The sequence below is a fragment of the Alexandromys fortis genome, unplaced genomic scaffold (genome assembly GCF_014885135.2).
Source record: "Alexandromys fortis isolate MF-2015 unplaced genomic scaffold, M_Fortis_MF-2015_v1.1 scaffold_306, whole genome shotgun sequence".
NCBI lineage: Eukaryota > Metazoa > Chordata > Mammalia > Rodentia > Cricetidae > Alexandromys > Alexandromys fortis.
The window spans coordinates 903700-914801 of record NW_026068196.1 but is presented as its reverse complement, the minus strand read 5'-3'; the positions used below and the strand labels follow the sequence as shown (position 1 = coordinate 914801).

At 38.1% G+C, this 11102-nt stretch overlaps 1 protein-coding gene across 1 annotated transcript; it reads left to right on the top strand.

The window, feature by feature from the left end:
- Positions 1-6344: 6344 nt before the first annotated feature.
- LOC126493005 (olfactory receptor 7A17-like) lies at positions 6345-7265 on the top strand. The gene has a single exon (XM_050129737.1). The coding sequence runs from the start codon at positions 6345-6347 to the stop codon at positions 7263-7265; it is 921 nt and encodes a 306-aa protein (XP_049985694.1).
- The last annotated feature ends 3837 nt before the right edge of the window (positions 7266-11102 follow it).

Sequence of the window (11102 nt, the reverse complement as noted above, 5' to 3'; positions counted from 1 at the left end):
AGCCATTTTAGAAATTAATGTGACAGTTCATCCAGATGTCAGGACTCAGTCAAACTCAAGACCCAACTACACATCTCTTGGGTATATACCCAAAGAACACTTCATGCTACAACAAAATATTTGTCCAACCATGTTCATTGTTGCTCTATTCATAATATCCAGAATTGAAAACAAGCTGAATTTCTCTCAATAGAGAAATTGATGAAAAAAATGTGGTACATTTTGACTATGAATTTGTACTTGACTGCTAAAAATTAAAATTCTCTAGAAGAAAACATTCTGAGTGTGGTAATACACTCAGAAAAACAAATATATTATGTTTGATTACATGTGGATATTAGCTATTAAATCAACAATAGATAAGCTACAACAGAACCACAGACGCTAGGTAGAGAGTAAGTACAAGTGGGTACAGATAGATGGATAGATAGATAGATAGATAGATAGATAGATAGATAGATAGATAGACAGATCTTCTTAGGAAAGAGAATAGAAAAGATAGTTATGGGTAGATAATGGGATGAATAGAGTGTGAGGATCAGGAGAAGGAAAGAGGGGAGCGAGGGAGGAAATACGGGAAGAGGCAGCTAAAATAAGGGACTTTTGAGGGTTAGTATGGAAGCCTAATGCAGTAAGAGCTTCCTAAAATATATACCATACATGAAAGTGATGTAAATAAAGTTGCCAAATAATGAGAGAGAGAGATAAAACCCTAACTCTTGTCACAAATTGGTCATCTAGTACAGGATATATTGCATTTAATTGAGATGTTGGTCAAAGGGGTCTCATAGGGACCCCAAACAACCCACACTTTTCTCAAGTCTATATGTTGCGCTGCAGAAACTAATGACTAGGTCCTATTGCTGAAGACAATACCAACAGAATTTATTGAACAGAGAGACGTTGAGCTGGTGCATATATAGATTCTTCACCCCTACATGGTAGAGTCTGGTATAGGCGGATACTCTGCATTTTACTAAAAGTGAAACATGCAATAACCCAGTCACAAACCCTTTGTCCTACAATAGTGCTCAGCCTTCAAGATATGTTAGTGCTATAGCAGCACAAAGGCTAGGGCAGAAGCTGATCAATATCTGACACAATTTAAGGCCCACTTCTTGAGATGGAACATAGACCCAGTACTATTTGGTTAACCAAGAACCTGAGACTATATAGCTCAGAGACCTAGGGTAAAACCAAATACTACTGTTGGAAAACAAACAAACACTCAGACAGCCCACCTTGCCCCCACAAAAAACATAGCAATAATATGAAAAGTAATGGCACTCTGGTGTAGTCACACATGAATACCTTGCTTAGTCATCATCAGATAAGCTTCCTCTTGTAGCAGATGAGTACAAATATAGAAACAAACCCATGCAAGTGGACCTAATTAAACTCAGAGGGAAAATACCAACAAAAAGACATGAAAGCAGGAGGTAGAATTGCTGGGAAGAAAGATTACAGTAGGAGGTGAAATAAGAGAGGGAAAATAATAAATATATAGGTGTGTATTATTTATATACATATGCATGCATATATATGTGTGTATGAAACTAAAAAATAAGCCATTATACTTAATTATATAATAAAATTTAATATGTATACTACGTGTTAATTATATATATTAAATATTTAAGTTATCAAATATTTCTAAGTAAAAACGTAAACAGAAATGCTAATTTGGTTAAATGCTTGATATCACTAATAATTTTGGAAAATGTAGTTTGAAGTCATGTACTATATATTTTATGATTTTATATCAAGGGATCATAGATTAGTGTCCAGTAGAAAAGTTGAATATTAAAGCACGAATTTATCAGTAGCTCTCTCATAAACACAATCAACAAATGATTCTCCTGACAACAACCAGGTGTCTCGGGGAAAAGGGAATCAGCAGGAAAGAAATTGGTTTCCATGAAGAGTCACATCCCATGGGGAAATGATTGGCTGGATGGTGAAATAATAAGAGGGAAATGTACTTAATAAGCAGACATGCATAGTTGTAAATCCTGCCCCTGCTACTGTCCCTTGTTTTTTACAGTTTTGGTTTACACATGGCATGGTTATTTCCTTTAATGTCCTCAATATTTCAGAGTCTTATAATTGACTCCTTCCCTTCGATGACACAGTTTCAGTCTCTTTTGCTAGCCTTCACTGGGACAAATTGTTCTTCTACACAGCTTCTGATTAGACAACTCATCCAGGTGAGTCTCAAAGACACCATGGCAAAGATCGTGCGGGACAGAAGACAAAAGCATTTGCTTAAAGTCATCTGAGAGTCAGTCTAGCCAAGCTGATCTGAGGGATGGCTCAGTGGTGGCTGTGGATGTTTTCTTGATTCTTCAAGGAAATCATCAATTCATGTAATGACGTGCTAGGAAAAGAAGTAAACTTTCAAGTCAGTAATCTAAGATTATTGTTGACTGTGAAGTGGTAGCAGTGGGGGGCAATTAAAACAAGAATTGAAGGACCTGAGGGAATTTCACGCAAGCAGGGCATAGGTCAAGAGTTCTTGTAGTTCATTAGGTGGACAGGAGAAATTCCACCTTACATATGATGAATAGGAGGAGGAAGATAGAACATTACTTATTTTTTAGTTTCAGTACTGCTCTAAGTTACTTATTACTATCCTTTAACTATTTCCTACTAATAAGTATGTCAGTAGAATTTTTGATTTTGGAGTTGCTTCTTGCTCCACTCACAGGATGAATATTTTTCATGTTTTATTCTAAAATTTTCTTTTATAAAATCTTTGGAAAAGCCAATACACATATTCTAGTTCTACCTTTTGTTCCCTCCAACATTTAAAAACCTCCCAACAACAAAACAGCTGCAGTGGGTCAAATTATTAGAGGTTTATTGGTCATTGAGTGTTTTAGAGTAGGTTATTGCTAAGAAATGGATGGATAGGTAGGTGAATGGGTGGACAGGGAGGTCAATGGATATAGCGCGCTCAGTTATTGGTACTTTATTTTTATTTAATTCTTGATATGAATCCAAATCCTTAAAGTACAATTGTCTGGAACCCTTTCACTTTGTCTATTGCCCCTGGAATTCTTTGTGTACCACAAACTTTAGTTTTCTTTTTGACCTTTGTTGCTCTATATTCACACATGTTCACTACCACTGTGAAAGTGAGACTGTGAGGCAAGCAGGTGAGGTCTGCTTACATCGATCTTGCATCTGAATGTAAGGAGTGTTTAATGTGGTGGCAGCAGGGATTAGCTACAGGAAGAATTAAATTGTGAAGAAGAAGCTTTCTGGTGAGTACAGGATTTTAGAGAACATGTTGTTGGAAGGTTTTAGCATGTTGGAGTAAACAAAAGTCAGAAGTGGAATATGTTTTTTGGATTTTGCAAAGACTTCAAAATGGAAAGTTTTAGAATAAGACAGGAAAAATGTCCATAGTGTGACTGGGGCAAGAAGCCCATGATATTAATAAGAGACCAAGAATTACATGAGGTCACAAGATCATGTTTTGTGATTTGTTTTCAGGAACTGTGTGTGTGTGTGTGTGTGTGTGTGTGTTTGTGTTGTGTGCATGTGCGGTCTATATGGCTGTGGTGGCCTGAAAAGATTTTATAGGACAAGGGTTGTTCAATATATTCCAAAATGAGACATATAGACACATATTATAGAGGCAAGAACACATGAAAATTGTGTTACATGTAAATAGCACAAAGGTAATTTCAACTGATAAAACCCCTTTTCAGTCACATTAAGATGCAAATGAAACTAGTGATCTGAGTCACTACTGGTACCTTCATGTCTCAGCGGCATCAAAGATACTTTGTTTCTCATCATTTTCCCGTGACACAAGTTCTGATAATTTGTTACTTCTAAAGACTCTAAATTTTAAATTTCTTTACAAAATTTTATACAATATATTTTGTTCCTATTTTTCCCATCCCATATGCTCATGTCCTCTCTACCCACCCAACTCCAGGCTTTTTGCCTTCTTCATTCTATTTGCCGAAAGCTTGATGCAATCTGCAGTCTCTTCCTTGTTTTTCTTGGTGTTTTGTTTCTTCAGAGAAATACAACACAAACAGTTTTGCAGGGCTTGTGGAATAACAGGACACTGGATCTTGGTTGTCTTGGTCCTGGTCTTCTTTGTTTAAGGACCTGTAAACCTAAAGGTAGATGTGTTCGTTAGAGAGATGTCTTTTGGCCATTTGAACTTCTTCTGTTGAGAGATCTCTGTTCAACTCAGTGCCCCATTTTATAATTGGGTTGATTAGCCTTTTACGGTCCAGTTTCTTGAGTTCTTTATATATTTTGGAGATCAGACCTTTGTCAGTTGTGGGGTTGGTGTAGATTTTCTCTTAGTCAGTGGGTTGCCTTTCTGTCTTAGCAACAGTGTCCTTTGCTTTACAGAAGCTTCTCAGTCTCAGTAGTTCCCATTTATTCATTGAGGCCCTTATTGTCTGTGCTGCTGGGGTTATACGTAGGAAGTGGTCTCCTGTGCCCACGTGTTGTAGAGTACTTCCCACTTTCTCTTCAATCAGGTTCAGTGTGTTTGGACTGATATTGAGGTCTTTTATCCACTTGGACTTGAGTTTTGTGCATGGTGATAGATATGGGTCTATTTTCATTCTTCTACAGATTGACATCCAGTTTTGCCAGCACAATTTGTTGAAGATGCTCTCTTTTTTCCATTGTATACTTTTAGATCCTTTATCAAAAATCAGGTGTTCATAGGTTTGTGGGTTAAAGTCAGGGTCTTCTATTCGATTCCATTGGTCGACTTCTCTGTTTTTATGCCAATACCAAGCTGTTTTCAATACTGTAGCTCTGTAATAGAGTTTGAAGTCAGGGATGGTAATGCCTCCAGACGTTCCTTTATTGTCTAAGATTGTTTTGGCTATCCTGGGTTTTTTGTTTTTCCATATAAAGTTGATTATTGTCTTCTCCAGATCTGTGAAGAATTTTGATGGGATTTTGATGGGGATTGCATTGAATCTATAGATTGCTTTTGGTAGAATTGCCATTTTTACTATGTTGATCCTCCCAATCCAAGAGCAAGGGAGATCCTTCCATTTTCTGGTGTCCTCTTCTATTTCTTTCTTCAAAGACTTAAAGTTCTTGTCAAATAGATCTTTCACTTCCTTGGTCAGGGTTACCCCAAGATATTTTATGCTCTTTGTGGCTATCGTGAAAGGTGATGCTTCTGTGATTTCCCTCTCTGTTTCTTTATCCTTATTGTATAGGAAGGCAACTGATTTTTTGGAGTTGATCTTGTATCCTGCCACATTACTAAAGGTGTTTATCAGCTGTAGGAGTTCTTTGGTAGAGTTTTTGGGGTCGCTTATGTACACTATCATATCATCTGCAAATAACGAAAGTTTAACTTCTTCCTTTCTAATTCGAATCCCCTTGATCCCCTTATGTTGTCTTATTGCTATTGCTAGAACTTCAAGCACTATATTGAAGAGGTATGGCGAGAGTGGGCAGCCTTGTCGTGTTCCTAGGTTTAGTGGGATGGCTTTGAGTTTCTCTCTGTTTAATTTGATGTTAGCTGTCGGCTTGCTGTATATAGCTTTTATTATATTTAGGTATGACCCTTGTATCCCTAATCTCTCCAAGACTTTTATCATAAAGGGATGTTGAATTTTGTCAAATGCTTTTTCGGCATCTAATGAAATGATCATATGGTTTTTTTCTTTCAGCTTATTTATATGATGGATTACATTGATAGATTTTTGTATGTTGAACCAGCCCTGCATCTCTGGGATGAAGCCTACTTGATCATAATGGATAATTTTTCTAATGTGTTCTTGGATTCGGTTTGCCAGTATTTTGTTGAGGATTTTTGCGTCGATGTTCATGAGTGAGATTGGCCTGTAATTCTCTTTCCTGGTAGAGTGTTTGTGTGGTTTTGGTATTTAACAATATTCCCTCTATCTGACTCAGAGGAGAGCAATCGGGGGAAATTTTTCTTTTGCAATAGCTGTGTTATACATGCTGAGAAAGTAAGACTAAAGGTAGCCAGCAACATTTTTTTTATATATAACAGAAGCAAGGCAAGAACGTAGCAATACGCTCCTGGGGTCATACCCAGAATTATACAGCAAAGGGTCCACAGGCTTTGCCATATGGGTTAGGGTCTACAGGGCTTTGCAAACAAGGAGAGCTGATCTTGCTATTCTCAAGCCTTATTCCCAAAGAAGTCACATGGATCTAGACACTAAAGGGAGGCTATGCAAAATTAAACTCATGTAAAATATCCAAGAGTATGGGCTTGGCTATAGAATATAAAAGTGTTTCTATATGGTTACATAATCTCATTATTAAATATTTCTCTGTTTCTTTTGGTTTTAATTTTTAGTAACATAAACCATATGGGGTCAACGAATGAAACACACATTTCACAGTTTCTTCTCCTGGGAATTTCAGAAGACCCAAGGTGGCAGCCTGTCCTGTTTGGATTGTTCCTGGCCATGTACCTGGTCACAGTGCTTGGGAACCTGCTCATCATCCTGATCACGATCTCAGATTCTCACCTGCATACACCCATGTACTTCTTTCTCTCTAACTTGTCATTTGTGGACATCTGTTTCACCTCCACCACTGTACCAAAGATGCTACTGAACCTCCAGTCACATTGTAAGTTCATAATATATAGAGACTGCATCACCCAAATGCTTTCCTTCATATTCTTTTCAGGACTGGACATCTTTCTGCTTACCATAATGGCTTATGACCGATATGTGGCCATTTGTCACCCCTTGCATTACACAGTCATCATGAATCCCAGGCTCTGTGTGTTGATGGTGCTGGTGTCCTGGATAGCAAACTCCCTGCATATCTCATCACAAGGCTTCATGGTGCTGCAGTTATCTTTCTGCACAGAACTGAAAATCAATCATTTTTTCTGTGAGCTGAATCAGGTGTTACAACTCACCTGCTCAGACAAATTTGTTATTGTCCTTGTCATGTATCTTTTACCTGTGCTGTTGGCAGCTGGATCCCTCATTGCCATCCTCTGCTCTTACTACAAGATTCTTTCCTGCATAGGTGCCATCTCATCAGCTCAAGGGAAGTACAAAGCCTTTTCCACGTGTGCATCCCATCTCTCTGTTGTCTCTTTATTTTACTGTACGGGAATAGGTCTTTATCTGAGTTCTGTTGTAACAGAAAACTCACATTCAACTGCAAGAGCCTCAGTTTTGTACAGCGTGGTCACTCCTATGTTGAACCCCTTCATCTATTGTCTGAGGAATAAAGACATAAAAGATGCTGTGAAAAAAATCTTGAGATAGAAACAAATTCACATCTGTTGAGCCTCAAGAATTCCCCATGACTGTAGGATTCAGATCCTTAGGTTAGATAGGAGATGCTATGTTCTCATTGTAGAATTAGAATATTCTCCTACTATTGTATTATTAGAGGCTCTCTTTCTCTGAGTTTAGCTTTACTCCTCAATTTGTAATCCTATTTATTATTCTTTATCACTGAAATATTCAACCATCTTCATTTTCTTATTTTCTCTATTTCGTCAAGAAATTCTTCAAAATTTTCAATCATCTGATACCACATATTTAAGCACAATTTAATATCAAATGATATATATATAATAAATAAACGCTCTCATCCTTAAAATAGTTATAAATTTTCTTACAGTTAAAAAAGAGCACTCGACACAAAAGTTCAATATATGAATTCATGGCAAAGGAGCAGCAGAAACTGTAGTTTTTCAATATGAATTCTTAATATCATGTATGATGAGCTCATTACCGTTTCTTGTAATATAATACTACTATGTTATAGTTGGGGATTATATTTTATTCTTTTTTAAATTTTGTTTATTTCTTTAAGAAAATTATCTTCTCATTTTACATACCAATCCCAGTTCCCAACCCCTCCTCTCCGCCTGCCTCCTCCACCATTCACCCCATCCCTCATCCACTCTTCAGAGAGAGTAAGGCTTCCCATGGGAAGTCACCAAAGTCTCCCACATTGCTTTAAGGCAGGACCAAGATCCTCCCCACTATATATAGGCTCAGCAAGGTATCCCCCCCCCCAAAAGCGAATGGGTTCCAAAAAGCCAGAAAAAGCAGTAGGGATAAATCTGATTCTCACTGCCAGTGGCCACACAGTCTGTCCCAGCCATACAACAGTCGCCCATATTCAGACCGCCTAGTTTGGTTCTATGCTGGCTCCCGTGCTGTCGGGTCCTAGTCCGTGGGCTCTCAGGTAAGCTGTTTCAGTGGGTATCCCCATCATGATCTTGACTCCTTTGCTCCTATTATCATTTCTCCCTCTCTTCAACTGGAATTTGGGAATTCAGTCCAGTGCTCCACTGCGGGTCTCTGCATCTGCTACTATCAGTTGCTGGATGAACGTTCTATGATGATATTTAAGATAGTCATCAATCTGACTACAGGCAAGGGTAGTTCAGGCACCTTCTCCACAATTGTTTAGTGTCTTAGCTGGGGTCATCCTTGTGGATTCCTGGAAATTTCCCTAGTACCAGGATTCTTGCTAGCCCCATAATTGTTCCCTCAATCAAGATATCTTTTTTCTTGCTCTCCTTCTCTGTCCTTCCCCCATCTCAATCATCTCATTTCCTCAAGATCTCCTCCCTCCTCCTTATCCCCAAGTCTTCCCCCCTTTGTCCTCCCCTCCCTTTTCCCCAACTCCCACACTCCCAAATTTCTCAGGAGATCTTATCTATTCCTCATTCCTGGGAGGGGGGGTATCTACGCATGCTTCTCTTATTGTTCTCCTTGTTACCTAGCTTCTCTGGGGTCATGGACAATAGACTCGTTATCCTTTGCTTTAATTCTAATATCCATTTATGGGCAAGTACATACTGCATTTGTCTTTCTGAATCAGGGTTACCTTACTCAGGATTTTTTTTCTAGCTCCATCCATTTGCATGCCAATTTCAAGATGTTATTGTTTTTTACTACTGAGTAATACTCTGTTTCGTAAATGTACCACATTTCCTTTATCCATTATTTGGTTGAGGTGCATCTAGTTTTTTTCCAGGTTCTGGCTATTACATGTAACGCTGCTATGAACATAGTTGAGCAAATTTCCTTATAGTATGGTTGAAGATCCTTTGGGTATACCTCCAAGAGTACTCTTGCTGGGTCTTGAGGTAGGAAGATTCCCTTACACTTCAAATTCCATTTCTATTTTATCTCACTGTCCTGTGTATACCATAGTCTTATCCAATACACTGTTTGAAATCTTAGCTATAACAATGAGAGAAGAAATAATAGAGGGAAAAAGAGAAATGAAGAAGTCACATCATTCCTCTCTGCAGATGTATGTTTCTACAGTTATCAGAATCCCAGATACTATCAGAAAACTTATTTTATGTCTCGTAAATATGTTCAGTTAAGGGACAGAATAAAAATAAAGGAAAATTTAGTAGCTTCTATATATACCAGTAAAGAACTTGGTTGAGCAACAATTTGGGGAAAGTATCACATTCATAATAGGCACAAAAAATAAAGTACCTAGAAATTATCATAACCAAAGAAGAGAAAAGACATCTGGGACAAAAAATTAAGACAGAAAAAAGAAAGTAAAGGAAATTTAGATGACAGCGAGGCAGTCCGTGTTCCAGAATTGACAGAATTAATATTGTGAATATTGTCAAAATTCTAATGTGATTCCCATCAAAATGCCAATGCCATCTCTCACAGACATAGAAAAATTTCAAAATGCATATGAAAACACAGAGTCACATAGAAAAAGCTATTCTAAACAGAGAGAACACTGCGATTGGTATTCATAATAGATTGCCTGAAACTATACTATAATGCCATAATAAAAATACAGCGTTGTATTGGCATAAAATATACATATTAGCAATGAAAAATTGTAGTTTAAATAAGAATGTCCCTGCAGACTCTTTCATTTGAACATTTCATTCCAAGTTGTTGATGGATTTTGTGAAGACTTAAGAGGTATGATCTTGTTGGAGGAAGCATATCATTGAGGGTAAGTTCTTTAAAAGACTTTTAAAGACTTCTGCCATTCCCAGTTCACTCTCTCTGCTTACTGCTTTAGGCTGTGGGCATCCCTGATTCAGGACGTGAGCACTCTGCTTCTGTTCCTGACACAATGCCTCTGACTTGCTGCCTTCAAGGAATATTAAACTGTCTGAAACTATATGGCAAATAAAATCTTCTTTCTCCAGGTTGCATTGGGAATCCTGTTTATCACAGTAATAAAAAGGTAGCTAATATAAATAAAACAGAGTACACAGAAATGAATGCACATAGATGTGGGAAGGGTCTTTGAAACATGCACCGACAAATAGAGAGCTTACTATCACAACTACTGTGGGTTCATAGATATAACTTCCTATGTTGTGCAGCAAATATCATTTCCTGGTAATACTCACAAACAGTCTCTGGTTTATGGTTGTCACAGCCCATCTTCTTTCAAGATCTCTAGGTTTTGGAGGGAGGCATAGGTTATAGATTTCCCATTTAGAGATAAAAATTCTACGGCCTCTTAATCTCTGTTGCTTAACCAATTGTAGGTCACTTTGTTCATTGTTTTTATTTTTTTACAACAATAAAGGAAAAAGTCAAAAAGCATACTCAAAAAATGGTGCTGGAAAACCATGATATCCTCATGCTAAAGACAAAATTAACACTTCCACTTTCCATCCCAGAACTAGCAAGACAACTGAACACTGTCTCCACCTCTGGTGGATTTTCACTGCTCTAGTGCAGTTCCCACCAGCCTGCAAGCATGGGAGACACCTGGTTCAGGGCTGTGCCTGCCCCTCCCCCATTGGACGCTGTCCAACCAAGACCTACTCCACTGCCCAACCCCAAACACATGAACATTCTCCCTGTGGCAAGTTCTCCCCACAACCCCAACATACTACATAGGCACAGGTGCAAACCACAAGAGTTGGAAAAACAGCAGACTACATAGGAAGAGGTGCAAACGACAACAGTTGGAAGAACAGGCACAAACTACACTGGTTGGAAGAATAGATGACTAAATGCTGGTAAAAGAATACATTCAACAGCCAAAAGAGACTTGGCACCACCAGAAACCAGTGAACCTACAATAGAAAAACCTGAATATTCCAATGCAGCCGAAAGACAAAGAAATGAAGATAA

What these genes read in the sequence shown, in the direction of transcription:
- LOC126493005 (XM_050129737.1), top strand. Translation starts at nt 6,345, where the DNA reads ATGGGGTCAACGAATGAAACACACATTTCACAGTTTCTTCTCCTGGGA.